We start from the raw sequence: 12,604 nt of genomic DNA, 5'->3' as shown, positions 1-12,604 counted from the left end.
CGATCAGTCATGTTTTTCATTTCAAATCTGCCCTAATCTCAGAGGTCTTCAAAGCTGCCTTGACGCTTGTGGTTTTGGCAAATAAAAAAATCGAAGTGACACCTGTAACAAAGAAATGCTATATTTGATGCAGTTTAATTCAGCAAACGGCCAATTTGCACTGTGGCCTGTGGAAACTAAGGAAATCATTTTTTTACACAAAGTGCTAAGGTAAACATGATACTTGGTCATTGACTAAAGGCCCAAAACAATTTAAAGGGCAAATTATGTATTTTGCCTTGCAACCTATATAGTAAAACGCAATTGATACTCGCATAAACGTTTTGGCATAAGCACTTAACCCAGGGCAGAGTTTCGTCACTCCACGATGCCCTTTCTGCGATTCCTACCCCGCCGTATCATGAAGCTTCCAGGGCCTGTGGTTGTGTCCATGATGTTCCCTTTGGTTAGAGGAGGGAAAATTTCAGTATTATTGATTTTCTGTTCTTTCCGATGTCGCTTCAGAATGCCTTGTCATTTGGGTGTTATTTCAAAAAATTTTCCATAGGACCGAAAGGAGAAATGTTAAAAGTTTGAGTATGTATGTAAGAAATTAAGGCTTATGTTTATTTGGATGTCTCCGCTTTGAGACTTACTACTTACTACTAGTATAGATGAATGACTACAGTAAGTAGACAAATCAATTTATGAATGAAGACATCATACAAACGTTTATATAAAGAAATATACAGGGGATTTGCAAATTGCCTATTTGTAAGCGACACAAATTGCACTTATGATAAAGCTTTTATAAATATTTTATCATTCACATTTAGTACTTTTTATGTTATTTATGATTAAGTATAGCAGGTGGTAGACAAATGTCAACGTACAGTAAGTCACAACGTACAGTAAGTCACAACGTACAGTAAGTCACAACGTACAGTAAGTCACAACGTACAGTAAGTAGACAAATGCCTTTTTAAATAAGAAGCCATCTTTAAGAGACTTTAGGGCTAAAATATTTTCTGAAAGACCCCGAAAGATCCATTTCAAACTCCACTACATGCAAAACACTCTAATGTTAAACACCTTATATCAGAAGAAACTACAGATTAATAATTAATAACACAACAATACACAAAAAGATAAAAAGATGCGATATTAAAGGGTTTGTATGAGGGGGGATTCTCAAGGAGAAATTCTCTAAGTAGCTAAGCTAATCGAGGTGAAAATATCCCCTTTTTCGGAAAAAATTAAGAATCAATGAGTAAATATGCTACAGTTTGACAATTATTGGGGCTTCATCCTCCCACCCCGCTATCGACGGCCCTGATACCTTCATTATTTACTCATGCTTTGGATTGCAAGAAGGACGGTTTTATACATATGAGACACGATGAAATTTGAAACCTCGAAACCCTGAGTAAGAGCACGTAAATTCGAGCGCGGAAAGGGAAGCTAGAATAGACGCTCTCTCTTTTTCTACCTTCAGTATCCGTGCTCATACCCACGGAAAAAAGGTCTGGCTGTTGAAGACTGGCACCGAAGACAAAGCCTGAATTGATGTAAAAACAAGACGCTTCCTCATGGATGGCCAAACCATTTTTTGATGTAAGAAAGAATATGATTGCCGCGTGAAATAAAGATTTGTAAATGGAAACTATTCTAAGAAAGACGAGAAGCAAAAAGAAGCAAGAATGTGACCAGTGAGTTACTTGAATTAACCATTGAATTTCAAACTTTGCATTTACGGTGTCATGGCAAAATAATTCTGTAATTTTGAGAAGGCTTAATTAGATTTATTTATCATTTGATTCTTTATGCTAAAACACAAAATCAGACAAATATCCAGTTATCAAACTACATTACAAACCTTCCTAATACGTTTTTGTATTTTTCAGTTCCCCGTCCTACCCTGTTACCAGAGCCACATTTCTCGCTCGAGCTTCTATGATCGGTTTAATTTTGTTTTTGCTGCTACGAAAATATATTAATATTGCAAGGAAAAAGTATAAAAACATATATGTCTGTTAGACAAAATAATCAAATCAAACCACAGAATCTGTGATCAAACTTTGATACGGATGCTTGCACCAGGAATAAAAGTTCTCAACGAAACACAGCGGCGGCAATCATGAGGAAACGTGCGCCATCACATGACACAACCGTACGCAGTAAACTTCTAGCAAGAAACGAATTGAATAGGATTCCCCTGTGATGGCGATCAACATAACATATAAGGGGCTATTTTGAAATTAGGGACTTTACGCAGCCAGACCGATAACGGTAACGGTAACGATAACCTTAGTGCGTCATCGCCCTATTGTTTTTGGAGGGACGCCTACGCTTTTGCATATTTGGCATTTTTTCGCGGGGAGATTGTTCCTACAACCTTAGTTCACCCTGGTTAGCGTTCTGGCAAAACGTTAGAAAATTTGTCTAGTAATTTTTCGTTTGTTCAATTTTTCTCCAACTTTTCGTTAAAAATGGCGTCTATATCAGCTGCTGTCAAGACACAAAGGTATGATTCTTCAAGTTTACGAAATTCTTTCTCTTTGATCGAGCAGTAAGGGCCATACCACTTTCTTTGCTATCAATCTTTACATTTCAAAACAAAAAAGCCCCCTTTTCAACTTGGTCTAGATTAAAAGGATTTAGGGATTTCTAGCAACAAAATAATGTTGAATTTTGTAAACTGGGCCCTATTACAGTCTTCTTTTAAAGAGCAATTTTATAAGAACACGAGCATCAAAATAGGTCAAAAGTTAAGAACAATTTAAGATCAACCTGTGACTGAGCTACTGTAAAATGAAATTTTGAACAACGTTTTATCTCAAAAACGAGATTTTTAGCCATATTTTGGTGCTTTTTCGGTGAATATTCAAACACGGCGGCAAATGAAGGTTGTCTCACGCACTTTGTTGGCAAAAGAGGCTTGAACACCACCCCAGAACGAAAAGCTATAAATCGCACTGCTTATACCATATAAATTCAAGAATAAATTAAGAACAATCCAGTCTCAGATTTTCGAAAAAATTGAGAACAATCAACTTGAACTCATATTTACTGGTTCTTATAAAAAAAGAGTGGAATCATGTTGACAAGAAACGATTTATTGGGGGAGGGGGGAACATTTGTTCTTTCTCTAAAGCTAGGTTTTTGCCAAGAATTTTTTTCTCAATCATCCTTATTCAGCTTGACTGCCCTAAAAAATAGTTGGATTTTTAGCAAAAGATTCAAATGGTCGAAGGAGCATGACATTTTGATGTTTCGAGATGTAAACGCTTCTGAAATTTGGATGACAAAGCCAGGGAGTATGGAAAGAGGAGATGGTTGGAAGCAAATAGCTGACAGGCTGAATAAGATTGAGTCTCCCAACTTTGAATGCACAGCACGGTCGGTTAGGGAGCATTTTCAGACCCTAATAGAGAAAAGAAAGGTGGTAAACCGGGAAGAAGAGCGAGCTAGCGGTATTTCGCCAGAAATAACAGAAGTTGACATTTTGCTAGATGAGCTTCTTGAAGTGTTTTCGTCAGCTGCATTTGATCAACAGGCAGCAGAGAAGGAAAAGGTAGATAAGAGAGTAGAAGATGTGGAGAAGGCAAAAGAACTACGACAGCAGTCATTGGAAACATTGGGGGAGACCCGTAAAAGAAGAAAAGAGGAAGCAGGAGATGGCAAACAAAAAAAGTTAGAAACACGAAGTCGATTGGCAATGACACCTTTGCATTTCTAGAGAGAAAAATGCGAGAGGATGCAGAGATAAAAAGAGAGGAGCTGGAATTGAAAAAAAAGAGATCGAGGAAAATGCAAGGCAAAGGAAGTCAATTATAGAGGAGCAGAGAAGGAGGGATTGGGAGGGCTTAGGTGGGAGAAATTTGGAAAGGAGGTTGGATTTGATTGAGCAGCATTTGCAGCAGCAAAATCAGATTATGTTGCAGATGCTGCAAAATCAGCAACATCAAAGTCAAATGCTAACAGACATTTTGAGAAGGCTTGAGAAAAATAATTAGACAAATGATTACTAATGTAAATTCTACGCGCTAAACTAAAAGCCATTTTGCTGCTAAATATACAAATTAAACGTGTCAACATTTCAAAAAAATTAAGATATCAATAAGATAATGCTTATAATTATAATCATTTTGTCGCGTTTGTCATTATTTCCTCAACCTTCACAAAATGTTTGTATGTCATTTTCAGTTATCTACAGTTGTTAATCAAAAGTTTTTATATTCATATCATATTCTGCATTCAGTTTCAATGTCATACTTTCCTTTGCCATGATTCTTTAAAATTTAACTAGATTCTGTCATAAAAAATATCGTTGTCTGTGAAAATTTTATCTGTTTTTCAAGGAATAGCAAAGTAGTCCTGGATTTGAGGCGGATCTAAAACAAAATACTCAGATGTCATGCTTCCATATAAGCAGCATCTTGCATTTTTAAGCAGTGTACATACTCTGTACATTTGCCAACAGCACTTAATTGTATTTTTAAATTCTTTTTAAAGTCAACAAAACGAAAATAGTTTATGATGTCTCCAAAGAGCCATTCGACGCTTACTCTTACTGAGCTCATTCTCGCATTCCACAGCTGCTGCTCTGCTGTTAGTTGTGCCCCTTTAAATGGGGCTTGTAATTGGGGCCGCAGCGGATATGCAGGATCCCCATATAGGCACATTACTTGCCCTTCTGGAGAAACAGAAAACTGCTCAAGGAGGGGGAGGAGTCCTGAGTTTCTCAGCATACCACTGTCGTGGCTCCTCCCTTCGTAAGGCCCAGAAAGCAAAGAAACTATTCCATCCGGGGTCGCAACCGACTGGAATTTTATTGCATGGACCCTTTTGTGTCCGTTATAAACAATTCTCTGGTTGTTTCCAGGTCTTGAAATGGGTCGCACGGTACCATCAATAAATCCCCAACAATTTGTTAAAGGAGCGCCCTTCGCGTGAATGGCAGCTGCAAACTTTATTAGGTTGGCAGAGGACAAATGAGGCTGGTTAAAGCGGGTAAGAAGAAACCCCCATCTATCGTTTATAAGCTTCATCATGTGATTGAATATGATGCACATCTCCGGTATTGGTCTGGCAAAACGGGGAACCATGTCCAAGTATCTGCATGGATATGCAAACCTTTTCAGCAATAAACACAAGCCCTCTTCTGCATCTACTTTGAGTCTATTGTACATAGTAAGCTCTCGAGGCAATTGAAGTACGTTTATTAATCTATAAATGTCTTCCTTTAAAAACCTGAATTCAGCTTTGCATTCGTCATTTCATAAGTTTTCCAGGTCGAATTGATCATACTGCCAGTAGGGGATTTCCAAATTTCTAGGCCTATTTACATCATAAAGCAATGCGAATTCTACATCATCGATATATCCGAAATTATGCGCGAATAGTAAGGCATTTACTACGTCCTGATTTTTTGGCATCGTTGTTTTTTGACAAAACAGAATAGAAAGTATCGATCGGGCTGAAATTCCTAAAGAAATAAATTTTCCCGGCCAAAGTTAAAACTTCATGCCCCTGTGGCTGGCTAGCACACGCGATTTTGCTTAATCGAGTTTGTCTCACAACGGGAACGGAAACGCTAGCTGTCTGACCTCGTGACCCGTAACGTTATCGTTATTGTTATCGTTCTGGCTGCGTAAAGTCTCTTTTATCATTACGTTCGCTTCAAACATAGCACAGCAAAACAAATTCTTTTGGAAGGACTTAACTATTGAATACGGATCATTATGCTGTCTCTACATTTAAAAATAGCTTCGTAGAGATAAACTTGGTATGATAAACTTAATTTGCAATAACTGTTACTTTCGTAATGTTTAAGGGATTTTAGATTTTGATTTTATTCTCGCATGTAGAATCGGTAAAACAATTTCAGCGAAATTTAGGACAGTTACGGGTCCGGCAAAGAAAAGCTAAGAAACTTTTGTTTATTTTTAGGAGTGGATGATGGGAACATTAAGTCGCGAAGTACAGTTAGAATTAAGATGTGAGCATTTAGAAGAAATTGAGCTTCCACTACCTCCGAGCTACCAGGAAGCAATGAGCCAAACAATCTTTACAATTGATGACTTTTGCGCCAGCAGAGACACGCAGAATGCCTCGACTCTCAGTAACGAAAATGCCAGAGACATGCAAGCTGCAACTACTGACCACGAAGGTCAGAATTCGTCTCTTGCTGTTGAGGTAGAAACTTCAGGTAAGCCGGTGAGAGTTGGTACTTCGAACAGCAGCTTAAATAACAGCATCTTGCAGAATTTTCAGCTGTAAGCAAATTTATAAAAAATAATAAACAGTATTCAAATATTTCATGCATGTAGATTTGGAAAGAATCGAGAAAGAAAGTTCAAAATCTTGCTTCCTTGGTTTTTACCAGGAAAACATGTTCGGAAATGAAAAATTCTAACACAACTCAAGTTTTACGTGTCCCCTTAAACTTTTTGCTCAAAATTGTAGCAGAGCAGTAGAGGGTCCTTAGTACGCAATATTTGGATAAACTGTAGCAAAGACATTTAGTCCTAAGAACTTCGAACAGTTCTGCTGTTTGGCATTATGGGTCACACAAAGATCACACGAGATTGTTAGTGAGCGTCTTTCGCTTGCCCAACATATACAAAAAGCAATTTTAGAAGTCTTCGTGTTATATGATCTTTATATGATCTCCTTTGGTTTACAATATTTTGCACTGATTTTTGAACTTTCTTAAGTTTGTGAATCTAAGTGTAGCTTTCTTTCAAAATTGTTCTCTTACATTACAGATCATGCAAATCGCAGAACGTTAGAGACTGGTAACTATTTCATCAATATTCATTTTTAAATATAATTCTAAGTCACCAAGTTAAGAAGATCGGAGTTCCATTACCACTTTGGAAAACGAAAATGGCATTGATTTTCATAAAAATCACCTTGTGTGCATAATGTGCAATTTATAATTAATACAAGAAGTTTCACTTATCTTGGGGGCCTATTTTGGGGGTTCAAAAGCCGCAAAACCGTGTAAGAATAAGCCAAAAGCGGCAGCCGCAATGCGCAGAAAAACCTTTGCCAAAGGCCGGGGCTGTGAAGCTGAGAACCCCTAATAGACCCCCTCCTGTTATAGTGTTGTAAGTGCCATGACACATGATGGCCAGTACACAGTACTTTGGCCTTCCATCACAAGAAGCATCTAATAATATATCATACTTGTATATTTTTAGAAAATGTATGTTCTGTGACATCTTATTTTTTAATAATACCCTAAGATCAAAGCTTTTGTTTTTTAGTTAAAGCAGTTGCCTTGATATTCATATTTTTGCTGTCAGCAACATTCATTTACATGGGTGAGTTTATAGGCATCAACTTACGATCCCATAATTATACTAGCTTGTGTGTCGTACAATAAAATGCGACAATATGACTCAAAACTCGGGTAATATTGTACTAAAAAATGGGAGCAATTCTAAAAACGACGTTTCAAGCATGGCCTATTATCAATTCAACTGTGGGTTATGCTCAAAACATCGTTTTTAGAATTCGCTCTTAATTTCCGAGTATTTGATAATTCAATGTAAACGCTCATGGTTTGGCAACTCTTTGGGTAGGTGAAAACTTTTTGAACATTTAATATTTAAGAAAAGACTTGCACATTCTTTTTAACATAGCCTTTTCGAAAAGAAATTGACTGAGGAGGCAAGCACTTAGTTACATAAAGAGGTTAGCAATAGCAAGTCTATTTATTAAAGATATGGAAATTCAGTGGGGTTGGAGAGTACACTAAGAAGAGCGGCATATAGTTGGAATTGCACCAGTGCCGCAACAACCACAGGGCACACTGGGCACCGTGACCAGGGCCCCTAGCTCTAGATGGGCCCCTAGCGTTAGATGGGCCCTAAATTTTCTGGCATCGCCAGGTTTTATCGGAAAGGTATCTAAAACACATGAGCAAAATCAAATTTAATAAATAATATTTTAGTTCAGGCTCATGTGCAGCCATCATCACATCATCAGTTTCGTACTTCACATAAGGGCCAATTATATTCTGTGCTCAGGGACCCAATATTCTTAATGCGGTGTTGAATTTGGCATTGGATAGGCAGTTGGTCAAGGCCGTCTGACAAACCCCAGAGCGTTTTCAAACTAACTTCAAACCAATTACACACTTATAGAAGAATATAGTCTATAAAAATATAAAGGCTCAAGATCGCCGAAATAATTTAAGAATAACGCAAGGCTCAAGCTCAAACAAGAATTAATTTTTTTGTTTATTTGAGTTCTTTGGAAAACAAAACAAATGTGAGTTTCATATTCTTGTGTCCCTTAGAAAAGTTTACCAATAATCTTCTTAGGCTCGAAATAAAAAAAAATTAAGAATTATGAGGCTCAGCAAAAAATTAGTTATTCTAATAAAAAGGAAGTGTGTATATGATCTCACATTTTCTGAACGTAAGAGATTTGATTCTCGAATCTGGCTAAACTTCCCTTTATTGTCCTGACTACAATCTGTGAGCCTCTTCTTTTCAACGTTACTGTCTTAATTGGCAAGTGCAAGTTGATAAGATACCTACTTTTAGTTTATAATATCTACTTCCTTTTAAAAATATTAATCAAAGCGTGTGTTTTCTTCAACATTCTAATGCCTAATGAACAATAATATGAATAGCTCGCTTTTATCGGAGTACAAAAATTATCTGTGTTAAAAAGGGCGTGTCTAGCTCTTTAAGGGTGTGGCCACAAGATAAATAATTGTAGATGCTGCTCTCATGGGTTTCTATAAATTTTTTTGAAATTATAGTGCCATACTTGAAATTTCAACTACTACAGAAATGTTAAGACGTTAGAATTGTTGCAAAAAGGTTCCAGGGTGAGAAAAAATTTCTTCTTTTGCCAGGCAAAAACACCTCATTTGCCGATGAGCCAAGTGTTTGGGGGCTACGGCGCCCCCTGTACCCACCCCCTTTGGAGACGCCCCTGTGTGGATGTTCTTTGATGAAGTCTACAGATAATTATCCCCATATATAGTAAAGTAAAGATCAATGTTACAGCGTTTCTTAAATTGAAAAAGAATATCATTGTAAAATCAAAAATTTGCTCATCAACAGGTTCAAAGTACCTTTACGTTTGTCCAATTATGATGCCTGCAATCGTTCTGTACCTTGGCGCATATGGTTCGCTGTGCGTGATTTGTAAAATTGTTATCACGGAGAAACTTCATAATAAAATGAACAATGTTATCAAATGTTGCTGTGGGTTCGGAGGTATAATGGCTTTTCTTTGCCTTCTCATTCTGGAGGGCGCTAGTTGGGGAGGGTCTACGCATTATTCTGGGGAAAGTTTGAAGTCAGTGTATGAGGAAAATAATGGAACTTCAAACTGTCCTCAGACATTCATAGACTTCACCAGAGGAATAACTTTGTCTGTTTCTATAGCCTGTGGTGTCTTCTTCTGCTTTTTATGCTTCCTCCCCTGTATCTGCAAAGACGACTAATACTACACTCTCAGAATAGCAAGCATACCAGAAAAAAGTAATGCAACGCTTCCCCTGTGTACCATTAAGCCATCAAGCCGTGGTTTGTTTCCGGGCTCTAGGCCTCAAATCCCTATTCAGTGGTGGTTTAATGTAGGGCTGTATGCCCCAAATCCCTATTCTGTAGCAGATAGATAGAAGACATAACGAAATCTGTGCCTGGTAGCAAAAATTTCTTTAAAGTAGCGGCTTATATTTGCTCGAGTTGAAGAGCTACAAGTTTTCCTACTGAGAGCATGATATATGGCGCGTAACTTTGACTGGGGAAGAACGTCTGTAAGTTCTTTTAAAGATAATAAACCACCTGCCAATTTTCCTGTCAGTGATTCAAATTGGTATTTCTTTTTCAACCCCTCATCGATGATGGTACTTCTTTTTCAACCCTTAATCGATGATGATTTCAGAATCATTAAGGTTCACAGGGGAGTCATCAATTTCATTTATTCTTCGTTGATGACCAATAATCTTAAATTCAGTTTTCTTGGGGTTCACACTCAGTTTATTCGCCCTTGACAAGTTACTGATATTTAACCACTCTTTCATTGTCGTGCATTTGAGCCCTTTTATGTCATTAGATGCGATTATTGTACATGTCTATCATCTGCATACTTGTTTGCTTTGGAAATGTCCAAGTAACACTCAAAGACATTGAGGTTGAAGCCCCTAACCTTGATTAAGCCCCATCTAAATACGTCTCAAAATAATAAGCTCCCAGTAGGTCAACTCCATGATTTACGGTATCTCAATAATAATAATAATAATAATACTATATAACTAATTGACAGATGGTACGTTGGATGATAGAAACTGCAGTAGTGAATAAATGATTTAAAAAATTTGAAGTGATGTCGTCCATCTCTTGGAACAACTCTGATTAACAGTATCGGTCTTCCTGGCATTTTTATAAACTTTTCACGAAAGATGAACAATTGAATTTACATTTTCACGTACTTTTGTTAGAATTTCTTGAAAATGTAGTAAATTAACTCCGTGGCTTTTTAATCATTTCAAATGCTTTGATATAAAAGGTTCTTTATGCTGCATTAGCTAACGTATTTTAAGCAGCAGTAGTTCAGTAGATCGAAGGATTAAAAGCTTAATTATTAGTTTTATAAATTTTTTATTAATTCATTGTAAAACAGATTTTAAATGTATGTCGCTTTTATTGTTACTTTTCATTAATGGAACATGTTGTTGTCTTATATTCTCATATCCTTGAATGCATCATTGGGGTTGTTGGCAAGCCGTTTGCATCGAGTGGGCACAGCAATAGAAGGGACAAAACTTTTGAAAGGGCAAAGCAACCAAACGACAAAAATACAGGGGCTAAAAACTCAAAGGAAGCAATAAATTAAGGGGAAAAGAAATAAACAGGCTAGAGAAAAGCAGGTGTAATGCAAAAAGTATAAAAAAGTGCCCCTTTTTGAAAAATATATTGCGTACACGCATTTTTTCAATGCTAGATATGCTGTCTTTAGAAACAAAGTAAAATAACATAACTCTGGGCGTGTTTGGAGGACCATTAATTGAAAATTCCTTAAATGTTTACAGTCAGCGTATATCGTGTGTGTTTTTGAAAGTAGAAACTGGAGCCCTATCTCTGATTCTGGGATGCGTAAAATGTACCCTATTCTGTGACTTTGCCAAAATTGTGAAACTCTTTTCACTGAGAATATTCAATCTTGAGCAGGAATTTCTGATACCAATTCATGTAAGAACCATCTTAAACTTATGACTAGGCAAGTTAAAAAACAGAGTTTACTAAATTTGATTTCAACAACAATCCCTTGTGGTTCTTGACATATATATTAACAAAATCAGACATCTGCAAAACTATAACTGCAACATATTGCTTGCTTCACAACATTGTGTTCAATGCTTTTTATGAAGAAATGAAAAAGTTGTGTCCCTGCAATGAGTACATGCTAACAAAGACTTAAATTTCTTATCTAGGATTAGAACACTATACAAGACTAGACGTACTGCAAAATTTGTTGTACTTCAATATGCCATTGATTTATCTAGAAAGTTATCTGCAACATTATATCATTGAATTCCTGCCCTTTTTTGTGTTTCCTCTGACTGATTAAGAATGCAACCCAGTTTTCAAGATTCTATGTCCCAGAATTCTAGCTTTTTTTGAGTTTTTCGGAACTCACATGTAATACGTTTTACCAACAGACTGAGCCCCCCGGGATCAAGTTTAAGGAGAGTTAAAAACTTGTTTCGTTCATAAGACTGAAGAGATAAACCTAATCAATGTTGCAAATTAAATTTGCTATGACAGTGAAGAATGTCCCCGCACCTTCAGCCGATTGGGTGAAAATGGCTTACCTATGAAATTTTTTAGCTTTTAAGAAAAAAATCCATGGAGGCGAACGAATTTGTGTTTAAGTGGGGATGGTGCGAATACCAAGGGGGACGAAATTTTTAAATATGAAAGTAAGAAAATTAATATCATTATTATGTCCAACGTGTGTCATAATTTTTATAATTGTCTAAATTACAGTGAAATCTGTACCATTTTTGGCACTTACTAATGTTTCGGGAAAAAATATTTGTGCCCTTTTTATTCGTTATGCCCCCCCCCCCTGTTCAAAACTGCGTCCTGCGGCCCTGTAGTACCGTATTGACTTGAGACCATATTGACTAGTATTTTTCTGAGGTAGAAAATTGTCATTCTTTCCAGCTGAGTCCTGTCTAGTACACTATGGTATCAAAAGTATTGCACCACCTCTAAGGAGGAAAAATGGCGCAAGAATGATCGAAAGCTACTGTTATGCAAATTAATTCTGTTTTTAAGTGGCGAATGACAATTGGTTAAAAGCAAAACAACAACCAATCAAAACGTCAATCTATTTAGAGCATTTTTTCAAAAGATAATAGTGGCAAACGTCTTTTAACAGTCTCAAATTTCAATATTTTGACGGGTAGCAACAAACTTTTGAAACCGCAAAAAGGCCTCCTTGAAATGGACCCATATATTTGGGAAACGTATTCTTGTGGAATTTCTTATTAGGCCTGGAAACCTCTTAGAATTAATGATTCTCTGGTTTTTGGACCACCAGTTGGATCATGGTTTGTAACCTTTTTCATGAGAAGTCAAACTTT

General features: G+C 36.9%; 2 protein-coding genes and 1 pseudogene across 6 annotated transcripts; 2 read left to right on the top strand and 1 right to left on the bottom strand.

The window, feature by feature from the left end:
* The first annotated feature begins 1,550 nt into the window (after window positions 1-1,550).
* On the top strand, window positions 1,551-10,662 carry LOC135685366 (uncharacterized). Of its 5 annotated transcripts, none has more exons than XM_065201284.2 (5): window positions 1,551-1,688; window positions 5,932-6,190; window positions 6,750-6,779; window positions 7,254-7,310; window positions 9,069-10,662. In XM_065201284.2, the coding sequence occupies exons 2-5, from the start codon at window positions 5,938-5,940 to the stop codon at window positions 9,452-9,454; spliced, it is 726 nt and encodes a 241-aa protein (XP_065057356.1). In that variant the 5' UTR covers window positions 1,551-1,688; window positions 5,932-5,937; the 3' UTR covers window positions 9,455-10,662. The 5 variants fall into 5 exon arrangements, 4 of the variants coding, with proteins under 4 accessions (XP_065057356.1, XP_065057359.1, XP_065057354.1 ...); XR_010515983.2 differs by lacking the exon at window positions 1,551-1,688 and adding an exon at window positions 5,655-5,767 and having other exon boundaries at window positions 5,932-6,257; window positions 9,069-9,109; XM_065201287.2 differs by lacking the exon at window positions 1,551-1,688 and adding an exon at window positions 5,655-5,767 and having other exon boundaries at window positions 10,279-10,662.
* Window positions 2,397-3,718, top strand: LOC148958420 (uncharacterized). Its single transcript, XM_065201286.2, has 2 exons — window positions 2,397-2,503; window positions 3,211-3,718. Exons 1-2 carry the CDS (start codon window positions 2,469-2,471, stop codon window positions 3,716-3,718), a joined length of 543 nt encoding a protein of 180 aa, XP_065057358.1. The 5' UTR covers window positions 2,397-2,468.
* LOC135685364 (uncharacterized) lies at window positions 4,395-5,417 on the bottom strand (annotated as a pseudogene).
* Window positions 10,663-12,604: the final 1,942 nt, after the last annotated feature.

This window comes from Rhopilema esculentum, chromosome 15 (genome assembly GCF_057945365.1).
Source record: "Rhopilema esculentum isolate cy_ngs chromosome 15, ASM5794536v1, whole genome shotgun sequence".
In the NCBI taxonomy this organism is placed as follows: Eukaryota; Metazoa; Cnidaria; class Scyphozoa; order Rhizostomeae; family Rhizostomatidae; genus Rhopilema; species Rhopilema esculentum.
Note: the sequence above shows the minus strand (reverse complement) of the source record. Positions and strands in the feature narration are given on the sequence as shown.